Source organism: Giraffa tippelskirchi, chromosome 3 (assembly GCF_054371585.1).
Source record: "Giraffa tippelskirchi isolate mGirTip1 chromosome 3, T2T-mGirTip1v1.2.pri, whole genome shotgun sequence".
Taxonomy (NCBI): domain Eukaryota; kingdom Metazoa; phylum Chordata; class Mammalia; order Artiodactyla; family Giraffidae; genus Giraffa; species Giraffa tippelskirchi.
This window is the reverse complement of record NC_137277.1, coordinates 64,821,110-64,837,776: the sequence shown is the minus strand read 5'-3', so window position 1 is coordinate 64,837,776 and position 16,667 is coordinate 64,821,110. Positions and strand designations below refer to the sequence as shown.

General features: G+C 38.0%; 1 protein-coding gene across 2 annotated transcripts in view; it reads right to left on the bottom strand.

Annotated features, from left to right (window-relative positions):
- The window catches only part of ARHGEF4 (Rho guanine nucleotide exchange factor 4), a 265,787-nt gene that overhangs the window by 144,650 nt on the left and 104,470 nt on the right, over nt 1-16,667 (bottom strand). Inside the window, exons 1-2 of one of the 2 annotated variants that reach the window (XM_081583139.1) lie at nt 11,197-11,212; nt 10,922-11,085 (exon numbers count right to left, since the gene is read on the bottom strand). In XM_081583139.1, the coding sequence (XP_081439265.1) occupies nt 10,922-11,085; nt 11,197-11,212 (180 nt within the window). Of the gene's footprint in view, nt 1-10,921; nt 11,219-16,667 lie in introns of those variants that run through there. The other variant, XM_081583138.1, reaches the window with a different exon arrangement.

Below are 16,667 nucleotides of genomic sequence, written 5' to 3'. Positions count from 1 at the left end.
CAGAAAGTAAAGAGGAACTGAAGAGCCTCTTGATGAAGTGAAAGAGGGGAGTGAAAAAAACTAGCTTAAAATTCAACATTCAAAAACTAAGATCATGGCATCCAGTCTCATCACTTTATGGCAAATAGATGGGGAAACAATGGAAACAGTGACAGATTTTATTTTCTTGGGCTCCAAAATCACTGCAGATGGTGACTGTAGCCATGAAATTAAAATACACCTGCTTCTTTGAAGAAGAGCTATGACCAATCTAGACAGCATATTAAAAAGTGGAGGCATTACTTTGCTGACAAAGGTTCATCTAGTCAAAGCTTTTTCCAGTTTTTCCAGTAGTCATGTATGGATCTGAGAGCAGACCTGTAAAGAAAGCTGAGCATCGAAGAATTGATACTTTTGAACTGTGGTGTTGGATAAGACTCTTGGGAGTCCCTTGGACTGCAAGGAGATCAAACCAGTCAGTCCTAAAGGAAATCAGTCCTGAATATTCATTGGAAGGACTGTTGCTGAAGCTCCAATATTTTGGCCACCTGATGCAAAGAACTGAATCATTGGAAAAGACTCTGACTCTGGGAAAGACTGAAGGCAGCAGGAGAAGGGGACAACAGAGAGTGAGATGGTTGGGTGGCATCACCAACTTGATGGACATGAGTTTGAGCGAGCTCTGGGAGATGGTGATGGACAAGAAGCCTGGCATGCTGCAGTACATGGAGTCGCAAAGAGTCAGACCTGACTGAATGAGTGACTGAACTGAAATTATATATATATATATCATTATATATATCATTATATATATATAATGATTTGTCTCCTCAGGCAAGAGTTTGTGGGTATGTGAATCCAGTCATGTAGGATTCTTTGCAGCCTCATGGATGTAGCCCACCAGGCTCCTCTGTCCGTGAAATTTTCCAGGCAAAAATACTGGAGTAGGTTGCCATTTCCTACTTGAGGGGATCTTCCTGACCTAGGGATTGAATCTGCGTCTCCTCTGTCTCCTGCATTGTAGGTGGATACTTTACCCATAAGCCATCAGGGAAAGCCAAAATAAGCAAATGGAACCTCATCAAACTTAGAAGCTTTTGAACGGTGAAGGAAACCATCAATAAAATGAAAAGGCAACCTATTGAATGGGAGAAAATGTTTCCAAATGATACGTCTGATAAGCAGTTTATGTAAGAAATATAAACATCTCATATAACTCTGTATCAAAACACTCCAAAACACCCAATTGAAAAAAGGGCAGAGGACTTGAATAACCATTTTCCCAAAGATGACATATAGACGGCCAAAAGGAACGTGAAAATATGTTCAACATGGCTAACCGCTAGTGAAATGTAACTCAAAACCACAGTGACCTCCTACACTATTAGGGGGAACATAAATTTGTACAGCCACTATGGACAGACATAGTGATGTATGTTCAGTTCAGTTCAGTCATTCAGTCGTGCTTAACTCTTTGCCTCCCCATGGACTGCAGCATGCATGCCAGGCTTCCCTGTCCATCACCAGCTCCTGGAGTTTACTCAAACTCATGCCCATTGAGTTGGTGATGCCATCAAACCATCTCATCCTCTGTCGCCCCCTTCTCCTCCTACCTTCAATCTTTCCCCAAATCAGGGTCTTTTCTAATGAGTCAGTTCTTCACATCAGGTGGCCAAAGTATTGGAGTTTCAGCTTCAACATCAGTCCTTCCAATGAATATTCAGGACTGATTTCCTTTAGGATAGACTGGTTGGATCTCCTTGCAGTCCAAGGGACTTCTCCTACACCACAGCTCAAAAGCATCAATTCTTCGGCTCTCAGCTTTCTTTATAGGCCAACTCTCAAATCCATACATGACTACTGGAAAAACAATAACCTTGACTAGATGGACCTTTGTTGGCAAAGTAATGTCTCTGCTTTTTAATATGCTGTCTAGGTTGGTCAGAACTTTTCTTCCAAAGAGTAAACGTCTTTTAGTTTCCGGGCTACAGTCACCACCTGCAGTGATTTTGGAGCCCCAAAAAACTGCCACTGTTTCCACTGTTTCTCCATCTATTTGCCATGAAGTGATGGGACCAGATGCCATGATCTTAGTTTTCTGAATGTTGAGCTTTAAGCCAACTTATTCACTCTCCCTTTTCACTTTCATCAAGAGACTCTTTAGTTCTTCTTCACTTTCTGCCATAAGGGGAGATCTGCGTATGTGAGGTTATTGATATTTCTTCTGGCAATCCTGATTCCAGCTTGTGCTTCATCCAGCCCAGCATTTCTCCTGACGTACTCTGCATATAAGTTAAATAAGCACAGTGACAATATACAGCCTTGAAGTATTCCTTTTTCTATTTGGAACCAGTCTGTTTTTCCATGTCCGGTTCGAACTGTTGCTTTCTGACCTGCATACAGATTTCTCAAGAGGCAGGCCAGGTGGTCTGGTATTCCCATCTCCTTCAGAATTTTTCACAGTTTGTTGTGATCCACACAGTCAAAGGCTTTGGCATAGTCAATAAAGCAGAAATAGATATTTTCCTGGAACTCTCTTGCTTTTTTGATGATCCAAGATGTTGGCAATTTGATCTCTGATTCTTCTGCCTTTTCTAAAACCAGTTTGAACATCTTGGACTTCATTGTTCACGTATTGTTGAAGCATGGCTTGGAGAATTTTGAGCATTACTTTACTAGCGTGTGAGATGAGTGCAACTGTGCACTAGTTTGCACATTATTTGGCATCGCCTTTCTTTGGGATTGGAATGAAAATTGACCTTTTCCAGTCCTGTGGCCACTGCTGAGTTTTCCAAATTTTCTGGCATATTGAGTGCAGCACTTTCACAGCATTATCTTTCAGGATTTGAAATAGCTCAACTGGAATTCCATCACCTCCACTAGCTTTGTTTATAGTGATGTTTCCTAAGGCCCACTTGACTTCACATTCCAGGATGTCTGGCTCTAGGTGAGTGATCACACCATTGTGGTTATCTGGGTCATGAAGATCTTTTTGTATAGCTCTGTATATTCTTGCCACCTCTTCTTAATATCTTTTGCTTCTGTTAGGTCCATACCATTTCTGTCCTTTATTGTGCCCATCTTTGCATGAAATGGTCCCTTGGTATCTCTAATTTTCTTGGAAAGATCCATAGTCTTTCCCATTCTATTGTTTCCCTTTATTTCTTTTCATTGATAACTGAGGAAGACTTTCTTATCTCTCCTTGCTATTCTTTTGAACTCTGCTTTCAAATGGGTATATCTTTCCTTTTCTCCTTTGCTTTTTGCTTCTCTTCTTTTCACAGCTATTTGTAAGGCCTCCTCAGACAGCCATCTTGCTTTTTTGCATTTCTTTTTCTTGGGGATGATCTTGATCCCTGTCTCCTGTACAATGTAATGAACATTTGTCCATATTTCATCAGGCACTCTGTCTATCAGATCTAGTCCCTTAAATCTATTTCTCACTTCCACTGTATGGTCATACCTGAATGGTCTAGTGGTTTTCCCTACTTTCTTCAATATAAGTCTGAATTTGGCAATAAGGAGTTCATGATCTGAGCCACAGCAGCTCCCGGGATTGTTTTTGCTGACTGTATAGAGAATTTCTCCATCTTTGGCTGCAAAGAGTATAATCAATCTCATTTCGGTGTTGACCATCTGGTGATGTCCATGTGTAGAGTCTTCTCTTGTCTTGTTGGAAGAGAATGTTTGCTATGACCAGTGCATTCTCTTGGCAAAACTCTATTAGCCTTTGCTCTGCTTCATTCTGTACTCCAAGGCCAAATTTTCCTGTTTCTCCAGGTGTTTCTTAACTTTCTACTTTTGCATTCCAGTCCCCTATAATGAAAAGGACTTCTTTTTTGGGTGTTAGTTCTAGAAGGTCTTGTAGGTCTTCATAGAACCATTCAACTTCAGCTTCTTCAGCATAACTGGTCAGGACATAGACTTGGATTTCTGTGATATTGAATGGTTTGCCTTGGAAATAAAGAGAGATCATTCTGTCGTTTTTGAGATTGCATCCAAGTACTGTATCTCAGACTCTCTTATTGACTATGATGGCTAGTGCATTTCTTCTAAGGGATTCTTGCCCACAGTAGTGGATATAATGGTCTTCTGAGTTAAATTCATCCATTCCAGTCCATTTTAGTTCACTGATTCCTATAATGTTGACGTTCACTCTTGCCATCTCCTGGTTGACCACTTCCAATCTGTCTTGATTCATGGACCTAACATTCCACGTTCCTATGCAATATTGCTCTTTACAGCATCAGACCTTGGTTTCATCACCAGTCACATCCACAACTGGGTATTGTTTTCGCTTTGGCTCCATCTCCTCATTTTTTCTGGAGTTATTTTTCCAGTGATCTCCAGTAGCATATTGGGCACCTACCGACCTGGGGAGTTCATCTTTCAGTGTCCTATCTTTTTGCCTTTTCATACTGTTCATGAGGTTATTGAGGCAAGAATACTGAAGTGGTTTGCCATTCCCTTCTTCAGTGGAAGGACCACATTTTGTCAGTATATTATCCAGCAATCCCACTCCTGGGCATATATCTGGAGAAAACATAGTTTGAAATGATACATGCACCCCAATGTTTACTGAAGCACCATTTACAATAGCCAGGACATGGAAGCAGCCTAAATGTCCATCGGCTGAGAAATGGATAAAGAAGATGCGGTACATACATACAATGGAATATTACTCAGCTATAAAGGAATTAAAAAATGCCATTTGCTTCAGCATGGATGGATCTAGAGATTGTCCTACTGTGTGAAGTAAGTCAGACAAAGACAAGTATCATATGATATTGCTTATACATAGAATTTAAAGAAATGGTATGAATGAACCTATTTACAAAACAGAAGTTGAGTCACAGATGTAGAAAGCAAACTTGTGGTTATCAGGGGGAAGAAGAGAGAGGGATAAATGGGAAGACTTGGACTGACATATACACACTGCTATATATAGAATGGGCTTCCCAGGTGGCACAGTGGAAAAAACATCCACTTGCCAATGCAGGAGAAGCAAGAGACATGGATTCGATCCCTAGGTCAGGAAAATCCCCTGCTATACGAAATGGAAATGTGCTCCAGTATTCTTGCCTGGAAAATTCTGTGGACAGAGGAGCGTGGTTTGCTACAGTCCATGGGGTCAGACATGACTGAGCATAAGCAAACACATATATAGAATAAAGAGCTAATAAGAACCTACTGAATAGCACAGGGAACTCTACTGAATACTCTGCAGTGACCTACTTGGGAATAGAATCTAAAAAAGAGTGGATACATGTGTATGTATAACTGACTCACTTGGCTGCACAGCATAAACACAACATTGTAAATCAACTATACTCCAATAAAATTAATTAAAAAACCAGAGTGAGATATCCCCTCACATCTGTCAGAATGGCTGTTGTCAAAAAGACAACAAATAACAAATGTTGGTGAGGATGTGGAGAAAAGGCCACCGTAATACAGGTTTGGTGGCAATGTAAATTGGTACAGTCATTATGGAAAACCACATGGAAGTGAGAGAATAGGTTGATAAGAAGTCCAGGGGTCCCCAAGGAGAGAGGGATCTGGAATTCTCAAGGAGGAGGAAGGGACAAATGTTTGTTTTTCCTCTATATTCCTTAGGATTATATAACAATAATGTATCCTGCTTGAGCACAGTCTCTGGAAAAAACTTTCTGGCTAATCCTGTTATCTTAAAATGTAAATTATGGGAGTGGGTCTAAGTAAGGTCTTTACAACATCCAGACGTACTTTTGATCCAATGTAATAACTAATTAAAAGTATATAACTCCATTGCCAACACTAGTGAGGGGTACTCTTTCTGCCCCCTTCTGATGTCTATGTCAGAAGCTTTCTCTATCCCTTTTATACTTTAATAAAACTCTATTTCACAAAAGCTCTGAGCAATCAAGCCTTGTCTCTGGCCCCGGATTGAATTCTTCTCTTCTGGAGGCCAAGAATCCTGGTGTCTTTTCGTGGGTCAGCAACAACCTTTCAGAAGTTCCTTAAAAAATTAAAAATAGAACTTCCCTATGATCCAGCAACTCCACTACTGGGTGTATATCTAAAGAAAACAAACAAACAAAAATAATCAAAAAAATATATGGACCCCAATGCTAATATCAGTAGTGTTTAAAATTGGCAAGGTATGGAAGCAAAGTGAGTGTTCATCAACAGATGAATAAAGAAGATGGGGTAAATATATATATTAGAATAATAGCCATAAAAAGAATGAAATTTTGCCATTTGCAACAATGGAGATGTGCCTGGAGGGTATTATGCTAAGTGAAATAAGTCAGAAAGAGAAAGATAGATGCTGTATATTTTCACTTAGCTGTGGAATCTAAAACAAAAAACTCAAAGATACAGAAAACACATCAGTGGTTAACAGTGGGGAGAGGATGAATGGAGGGGGAAGATAGGAAAAAAGGAATTAAGAGGTGCTAAAATAATATGCATAAAATAATAAGCAACAAAGATAAATTATACAGTACAGAGAAATACAGTTATTACTTTATAATAACTTAATATGGAGTGTAATCTATAAAACCATTGAATCACTGTGTTGTATACCTGAAGCTACCTTAATATTGGACGTAAATCAACCATACTTAAAAAAAATGTATGTAGAGAAAACACAAGAGAATTATATTTTAATAGTGGGTAGCTTAGCTGGTAAAGAATCCACTTACAATGCAGGAGACCCTGGGTTGATTTCTGGGTTGAAAAGATTCTCTGGAGAAAGGATAGGCTACCCACTCTAGTATTCATGGGCTACCCTCGTGGTTAGATGGTAAAGAATCCACCTGCAACGAGGGAGACCTGGGTTCGATCCCTGGGTTGGGAAGATCTCCTGGAAAAGATCTTGGAGGAGGGCATGGCAACCCACTCCAGTATTCTTGCCTGGAGAATCCCTAGGGACAGAGGAGCCTGGTGAGTTACAGTCCATGGGGTCATAAAGAGTTGGCATGACTGAGCGACTAAGCACAGCACAGCACAGTGGGGATAGTAAATGAACCTCAGTGGAACTAAGATTATTAAAGGTCATTGGAAGTGGTAAAATGTTGATAACAGTAGACTGTGGTAGGTTATGTATGTATATAATGCTTTTAATGTAGTAGTGTTAGTCACTCAGTCGTGTCCAGCTCTTTGCGATCCCATGGACTGAAGCCCAGCAGGCTCCTCTGTTCATGGAATTCTCCAGGCAAGGATACTGGAGGGGTGGTCATTTTTTTCTAGCAACCACTATGAAAACCATACAGAACAATAGATTCAAAAATACTACAAATAAATTATGATGGAATCCTAAAAACTGTTCATGTAACTGACAGAAAAGAATATTGGGAAACAGAAGAAACATAAAACAAATAATAAATTGGCAGACTTAAGCCCTAATGTAGTAATCATTTCACATGTTAACTGTCAAAATATACCAACTAAAAGACAAACATAAGCAGAATGGATAAAACAAAAAGATCCAACAACGCTGCCTATAAGAAATTCAAATCAATGACAGGTTGGAAGTAAAAAGATGAAAAAAGACACGTGTAAACATTAACCAAAAAAGAAGTGGTCATATTAATATCAATATAGAATTCAGAGCAAAGAAAATCAAATCTACACAATCTATTTAAGAATACAGGAAAAGAGAATTACTTTCCAACTCATTTTGTGAGGTTCATATTATCCTGATACCCAAACTATGGAAAAATAGTACAAAAGTGAAAACTCCAGCTCAATATCTCTTATGAGCTTAGATACAGATGATCTGGACAAAATATCAACAAATTAATATAAGACTTTACATATTCTATATATACTGCATGACCAAGTGGGAATTATTCCAAGTAGAGTTGGCTGATTCAACATACCAAAAAATTAATATAATCTACCACATCAAGAGGTTAAAGATAAAAACATAAAATGATCACAGAAAAAGCTTTTGAAAAAAAGCTAACACGTTCATGATTTTAAAAAAAAGTCTCAGCAAACTAGGAATAGAGAGGAAATTTCTCAACAAGATTCTATAAAAGTTCTACAGCTAACATCATACTTAAGAGTGAAAAAATGGAAATTTATTCTATTACAACAGGGAATAAGGCAAGGATATCCTTTTCCCACTCTTATTCAACACAATATTGGAATTCCTAGCCACTGCAATAAGTCAATGGAAAAAAATACAAATTAGGGAATGAAAAATAAAATTGTCCCCACCCATAGAAGATATTACTCTTTACATAGAAAATCCCAAGGAGTCTTTGAAAAAATTTTCTGGAACCAATCAATGAATTCTTCAAGGTCACAGGCTATAGTACAAACACACGAAAGTCAGTAATGTTTTAATATACTAAGAATCAAATTGTGAAAAATAAAATTAAGAATTACAATGCTGCTTACAACTCCCTAAGAAAATTAAATGCAAAGATATAAATTCTAAAACATGTATAGGATCTGTATCTTATACACAGAAATTTCTAAATAATACACAAAGATACTCAGAGTTAATAAACAAAGTCAGCAAATCTGTATGTACATGATCAATATACAAATATCCATTGTATTTCTATACACTAGCAGTGAATAAATCCCAAAGTGAAATTAAGAAAGCAATTCTATTTGCAATATCATAAAAAGAATAAAATACATAGGAAATATTTTAACCAAGGATATGCAAGACTTGTACAGTGAAAATTATAAAACATTGTGAAAAGCAGCTAAATAATACCTAAAAAATAAAACAACACCCCGTGTTCATAGATTTAAAATTTTTATATATATAAGAAGGTAATACTCTCTAGAGTAATCTACAGATTCAATTTAAACTTACCAAAATCTCAATGGCCTTCATTTTTTTTTTTCCCCAAGAAATGAAACAGCTGACCCTAAGATTCATTTGGAATTGCAAGGGACAGCAAACAGGCAAAATAATCTTAAAAAATAACAAAGAGGATTCACACACCCCAACTTCAAAACTTAATAGAAAGTTATGGTAAATAGTGTGATACTGGCAAAAGGACAGACACAAGGACCAACAGAATAGAATTGAGAGTCTGGAAATAAACCTATATGTCTAAGGTCATTTGATTTTTTACAAGAGTGTCAAGAACATTTAATGAGGAAAAGAATAGTCTGTTCAACAAATGGTGCTAAGACAACAAGATATCCACGTGAAAAAGTTTGAAGCTGGAACCCTACCTCACATAAACCACAAAAATTAATTCAAAATGAATACAAAACCTAAATGTAAGAGCAATAGGTATAAAAGCTCTTAAAAGAAAGTATAAAAATAAGCTTTCATGACCTTGGATTTGGCAATGGATTCTTAGGCATTACACTAAATTCACAAGCAACAAAAGACAAACTAGATAAACTGGATTACATCAGAATTAAATACTTTGATGCAACAGTAGACACTATCAAGAAAATGAAAGGCAATCTACAGATGGGAGAAAATATTTGTAAATCATTTATTTCATGGAGTCTGCTAGATACATACATAAAGAGCTCTGACAATTGAACAACAAAGAAAAATTACCCAGTTAAAAAATGGTCAAAGGACTTGAATAGACATTTCTCCAAAAAAAGACATACAAATGGCCAATAAGTATATGAAAATATACTCAACATTAGTCACTAGGAAAATGCAAATCAAACCACAATTAGATACCATTCAGACCCATCAGGATGGTATAATTTAAACAAAATAACACAACACAAAGAAACAAGTGTTGAGAAGAATGTGGAGAACTTGCAACCCTCTACACTGTTGATAGAAATATAAAATGGTGTGGAAAAGTCTGGCAGTTCCTGAGAAAGTTAATCATAGAATTACCATGTGTCCCAACAATGCCACTCCTATGTATATATCCAAAAGAATAGAAAACAAACAAAAGCTTATACACAGATATTCCTGACAGCACTATTTAAAACAGTCAAAAAGTGGAGACAACCTAATGCCAATCAATGGATGAATGAATAACAAAAACAAACATATCCACATGATGGAACAAAGTGCTGCTGTATGCTACAACAGAGAAGAACTTCAAAAAGATTATACTAAGTGAAAGAAGTCAGGCACAAAAGATGACATATTATAATTCCATTTACATTAAATATCTATAGGTAATAAGTAAATCCATAGGGATGAAAAGCAGATTAGTGCTTGCCAGGGTCTGGGGAGGGGAAATTGGTTGTGACTATTTAATAGTTAGGAAGTTTCTTTCTGAGATGATGAGAATGTCTTGGAACCAGATAAAGGTAAGTCCTGCAAAATCTTGTGAATCTACTAAATGCCACTGAATTGTACATTTTAATATGGTTCATTTTATGTTATGTAAATTTCATCTCAATTTTTTTAAAAAGTGGATATCAGGGATGATGTGAGATTCATGGATGTGTACTTCACAAACACTCAATAATAAAAAAGATTGCTATTTTATAAAGGGAAAGAATAAGAAACAGAGTTAGGGATTGTGTAAAAGGTATGCTTTATAAACTACTAAGTCATTTTTAAATAGCTGAAAATTTCATGTAAAAATCATAGTGTCACTCTAGAGAAAAAAATCTAATTCTCTATATAATTTTGTTTAACTGAGACTGTTATATCAGAATGTCATGCACCTTTACGAGTATTAGAACTAATGCTGTCCAGTGTCTAACACAATGTTTGACACAGAGTGGGTCCTCACTGAATGGTCATTACTATGGGAGGGGCTTAAGGGTAGGCCTCCCCTTCTTCAGTTCTGCTCCATCACCTGCACAGGGGCAGACCCTACAGAGCGGGAAGGGGGAGCCACAGCCTCTGTGGCTCTCAGACACATCACTACACAGTGTTTCTCCTGCAGACTGTATAGGGAAGAGGTGCAAAGGGGGCAGGAAAGGCAAGCTGCTGCATTGGAAGAGGAGGTACCAGGTCATGTCCGATGACTACGGCACGTGGGCAGCTTACTTGGACTCCATCTTTGTGTGCGTGAGTCTTCCTTTCAAACTGGGCCTGCTTCTTCAACTTCCTCCTCTGCGTCTTCTCCAGCCACAGGTCATCTAAACTGATGTGCGAGTGCTGAGGGATACTCCTGGGTTGTGAAGGAGTCTCCCGGGGGACGTCTTTTGCAGAAACGAAGGAAAGAATCCATGTCCCCACCTCAGCGGTAGAGAATGGCCCTGGAGCTGGCTTAGTGTGAAAAGCTTTCAGACCCTGGAAGTAACTGGGCTTCTTGCCTGGTTGTTCTTCCCACAGCATGTGGTTCTAGAGAACAGAAAGGAGAACACATCAAGTGAGCACAGTGTTCTTTCTCTGTTCAGTTTTTTTCTATGTTTTGGTTAATCCCCCAAATACAGATTCCAGTGAAGTACTTTGTTCACAGTAATTTTGGAAAATGTGAAGACTAGAAACAAAGAAACCACTTTTCTGTTGAAATTTTCTATTTTCAAGACTATTTCAAAGAATCAAGTCTTCCACCTTGATCAAAGAATTAGGTCTTGAAAGTAATTCATTAGAAATATTTTTTAAGGGTCAGTGGTTGGGGCAGAAAGCTCTTTCCTGAACAATACTCCCTGAGAACAGAATTTGAACAGAGACACACAGGCATTTGCTACTCCTTACTTAGCACAGACATTAACTAGACATGTGCACACTGCACCTTCCTTAGGCACCTATGCTGCCATCACTTTGTCTGGGTTGCCATCATCCACTCAGGAACCCTAACTGAATTTCAAGGTAACATTTGTCCACACTAACAGAATACTTTGGCTTCATGTTGCACAACCATCTCTCTGTGCTTTCAAAGCAAAGGAGCAGAAACCTTTCTTCCCATGTGTTCTTTGAGTCTAATGACCGACCATCCCCAGTCCCACTCTAGTGGACACCTCCTTCACATCCCCTCTTTGGAATGTCATCCCCAAGTACTTTGTGTATACTATTTGGTGGAAACAAAAGTGAAATTTCTCTTAACTATTTCAAGAGGCTTTGTATATTCACACATACACACAGACACAGACACACACATGGAGAAAGAAGAGGAAGGGGAGGCATAATTACTACAGAATGGCTTTGGTGTACAGCCTGGGAATTGGGATTCTTCAAAGCTTGGCAAGTGATTCTAATATGCATCCAAGGTAAAGAATCACTGTGTATTTTTGATACCCAAATATTGTACTCAGTTTAAAAAGTGCTATACTTAGTTCCCTCTCCTCAACTTCACTCAAGCTAGAAGACACAGGCATATTATCCATATCCTGTAAATAAGGTAATAGAAACTCAGAAAACTTAAGTGATAACCCAAGTTCACACAACTATGTGTGTCATTAGACAGTTGATCCTTGGACAACATGATTCTGAACTGCATGGATCTACTCATGGATTATTTTCAATAGTAAATACTACAGCAGTATAGGATCCATGGATGGCTGAATCCCTGGATGTGGAACTGTGGGTATGGAGGACTGACTGTTAAGTTATATTTGGATATTCCACTATGCAGAGGGTAGGCGCTATTAACTCTGACATTGTTAAGTGTCAGCTGTATTCTTCTGATTCTAAATCCCATATCCTTTTCACCATTCTACATGGTAAAAATTCCTGTTGTTTTACAGGTGGAAATAACATCTCCTTAACTAAGCAAGAACCACACCTTAGGCTCTTTTATAATTCTCAAAGTTCTTGCAAAGGGAAGTTAATGAGCACATCTTTATGCAAGACTCTCTGTTGTGCATTTTATGTACAGTACATAAAGAAGCTGTCCTCCTAAGGCTTTCAGTGAGTACCCGACACAAAGCTGCCCAAAAGGAAGCCAAGCTACCCTCATGCTGAGGCTTCTACAGGAACGCAGTTACTGCCACTAGATATGAGCTCACTTATTTTCGAACAAAAGAAACTCGGACTTTTCCAATGCGCCATTCCCTAGGCTTCTACCAGCTTGTACGTGAGTTATTGGCTGGGACCTCCTGATGCTGTCAATGAAAGATTGATCCTCAACTTTTGCTTTATCAGAATTTTAGAACATTACCATTTTCATAGCTTGGCTATAGGCCTTTAGAGGGAGTCCTAGATGGAGAATGGTGCTCCAAGTGCAAAATGTCACCTTTATTTTTTCCATTAGCTTAATGGAAAACAGCCCCCCTCCCTCCCCATTTCCCCACTTTGAGGGTGCTACTAGGGCCTTATATCCATTCACTCACCATGGAATTTTGATTTTCTCAGTAAAAAAGGTCTTTGTTTTGAGGCTATTAATTATAGCAGTATTTGTAAAACCACCAGCATCACTCAGTATGGTGGGCAGCTTCTAAGAAGTCCCCAAAGGCCTCACCACCTTGATGAAGGCCCTTGTATGAGCCCTTCCCCTTGAATATAGGCTGGACTTAGTGACTCACTTCTAACGAATGACTTGGGCAGAAGTAATGGAATGTCATTTCCAAGATTAGGTGATAAAAAGGTTGTTGCTTCCATTTGAGGGTGCCTCTCATGGACCCCTTGCTCTGGAAGAAGTCAGATGACATACTGTGAATAGGGCAGTGGAGAAGCTCATGTGGCAAGAAACTGATGTTTTCAAGTCAACAGCCAGCATGGATCTGAGGCCTGTCAATAGCTACCTTAGTGAGTGTGGAAGCAAGACATCTTGCAGTCTGGCCTTGAGCTGAACACAGCCCCTTGCAAGAGACCAGGAACCCAAGCTTAATCAGCTGGTTTTACAGCAATATGTAGAAACTTCCTAGACCTGCAGACTTTTAAGCCCCATATTATCCAGTAATCCCACTACTGGGCATATATCCTGAGAAAACAATGCAAAAAGACACATGTATCCCAATGTTCATTGCAGAACTATTTACAATAGCCAGGACATGGAAGCAACGTAGATGTTCATTGACTGATGAATGGATAAAGAATTTGTGATACACACACACATATATGCAATGGAATATTATGCAGCCATTAAAAGGAACAAATCTGAGTCAGTTCTAGTGAGGTGGATGAACCCAAAGCCTGTTATATAGAGTGAAGTAAGTCAGAAAAAGAAAAACAAATATTGTATATTAATGTGTATATATGGAATCTAGAAAAATTGTACTGATGAACTTACTTTCAGGGAAGGAATAGAGACATAGACATAGAGAATGTATTTGTGGACACAGTCGGGGAAGGAGAGGGTGGGACAAATTGAGAGAATAGCATTGACATATATACACTACCATATGCAAAATAGATAGGTAGTGGGATGCTGCTGTATAACACAGGGAGATCAGCCTAATGCTCTATGATGACCTAGAGAGGCAAGATGGTTGGGGTGTGAGGAAGGGAGATATATGTATACTTATTTCTGATTCACATTGCTGTATGGCAGAAACCAATACAACATTGTAAAGCAATTATCCTCCAATTAAAAATACACTAAAATATAACTAAGGAGATAAAATACTTGTTCACTGAAAACTATAAGACTTTGATGAACAAAATCAAAGAAGATAAATGTCACAAGTAAATGTTAAGATGCTCTATGATCATGGATTAGAAGAACTAGTATTGTTACAATGGCCATACTACTTATAGCAATCTACAGTTTCAATGCAATACCTATCAAAATTCCAATAACATTTTCCACAGAAATAGCACAAACAATCCTAAACTTTGTATGTAATGATAAAAGATCCCAAATAGGCAAAGCAATTCTTTGAGAATGAAGAACAAAGCTGGAGGCATTGGGCTTCCTAATTTCAAACTACATAATGAAGTACTCTAATCAAAGCAGTAGTGACATAAAAACAGACATACAGATCAATGTAACAGAAAAAAAGCCAAGAAATAAACTCACTCATATATAATCAATTAATTTATGACAGAGAAGCCAAGAATATATGATGGCGCCAAGAATATATGATGAAGAGGACAGGTTTCAATAAAGGGTACTGGGAACTAGACATCCACATGCAAAAGAATATCTTTTACCATACACAAAAAATCAACACTAAATGGATTAAAGACTTGAATGTACAACCTGAAACCATAAAATCCCTAGAAGAAAACACAGGGAGTAAACTCTTTACATTGGGTGTTGTGAATAACTTTTTTGGATTTGACACCAAAAACAAAGGAACAAAAGCAAAAATTTACAAATGGGATTATATCAAACAGTAAAGTTTCTGCACAACAAAGGAAATCTTCAACAATGCGAAAAGGTAACAATACTCAATGTGAGAAAGTATTTGCAAATAATATATCCAATAAGGGGTTAATATCTAAAGTATGTTAATATATAGAGCTTTTACAGCTCAAAAACAAAAAACAAACAAAACCCATCACAATTCGATTAAAAAGTGGACGGGTGGTGTGAATATACACTTTTCCAAAGAAGACATAGAAATGGCAAATAGGTACATGAAAAGACACTCAACAGACCTAATCATCAGGGGAATGCACATCCATACCACAATGAGATATTATCTCACATCTGCTAGAATCATAAAAAAGACAAGAAATACCAAGTGTTGGCGAGTAGGAGGAGAAAAGAGAACCCATGTGCAATGTTGGTAGAAATGTAAACTTGTACGGCCACTACAGAAAACAGTATAGAAGTTCCTCAAAATAGTAAAAGTAGAACTACCATCTGATCCAGAAATTCCACCTTTGGATATTCAAAGAAAATGAAATCAGTAACTTTTCAAGATACACCTTTGTGTTCAACTGCAGAGTTATTTGAAATAGCTAAGATACAGAAACAATCAAAGTGTTATTGATAGATGAATGGATAAAGAAAATGTGGTATATATACAATGGAATATTATTAAGCCTTAAGATAGAATGAAATCTTGCCATTTGTGACAACACAGATGGTCCTTGATTACATTAAGCTGTTTTCAAAGTAAGTCATACATAGAAAGATTTATGATTTATTTTATGGTCTCACTTATATGTGGAATCTAAAAACAAAAGTTCATAGATACAGAGAAAAGACTAGTGGTAGCCAGAAGTAGGGGATGGGAAGGTGCATGAAAGGAGTGAAGGGAGTTAGAACGTACAAACTTCAAGACATAAAATAGTTAAGTCTTGTGGATGTAATATGCTGTCCTTGTTGTTCTGTCAGTAAGTCGTTTCTGACTCTTCACCACTCAATGGACACAAGTCTCCTCTTTACTTCACTATCTTCCAAAGTTTGCTCAAATTCATGTCCATTGAGTTGGTGATGCTATCTAAGCATTTCATCCTCTGCCACACCCTTCTCCTTTTGTCGTCAGTTTTTCCCAGCAACAGGGTCTTTTCCAGTGAGTCGACTCTTTGCATCAGGTGGTCTAAGTATTGGAGCTTCAGGTTCAGCAACAGACCTTCCAATGAATATTCAGGATTGATTTCCTTTAGGATTGACTGGTTTGATATCCTTGCAGTCTGAGGGACTCTCAATAGTCTTCTCCAGTACCACAATTTGAGAACATCCCTTCTTTGGCACTCAGTCTTCTTTATTGTCCAACTCTCACATCTGCACATGACTACTGAAAAAAACCATACCCTTGACTATGTGGACATTTGTTAGCAAAGTAATGTCTCTGCTTTTTAATATGCTGTCTTAGGTTTGTCATAGCTTTCCTTCCAAGGAGCAAGCATCTTTTAATTTCATGGCTGCAGTCACTATCTGCAGTGATTTCAGAACCCAAGAAAAGAAAATCTGTCACTGTTTCCCCTATCCCCCCTTCTATTTGTCATGAAGTGA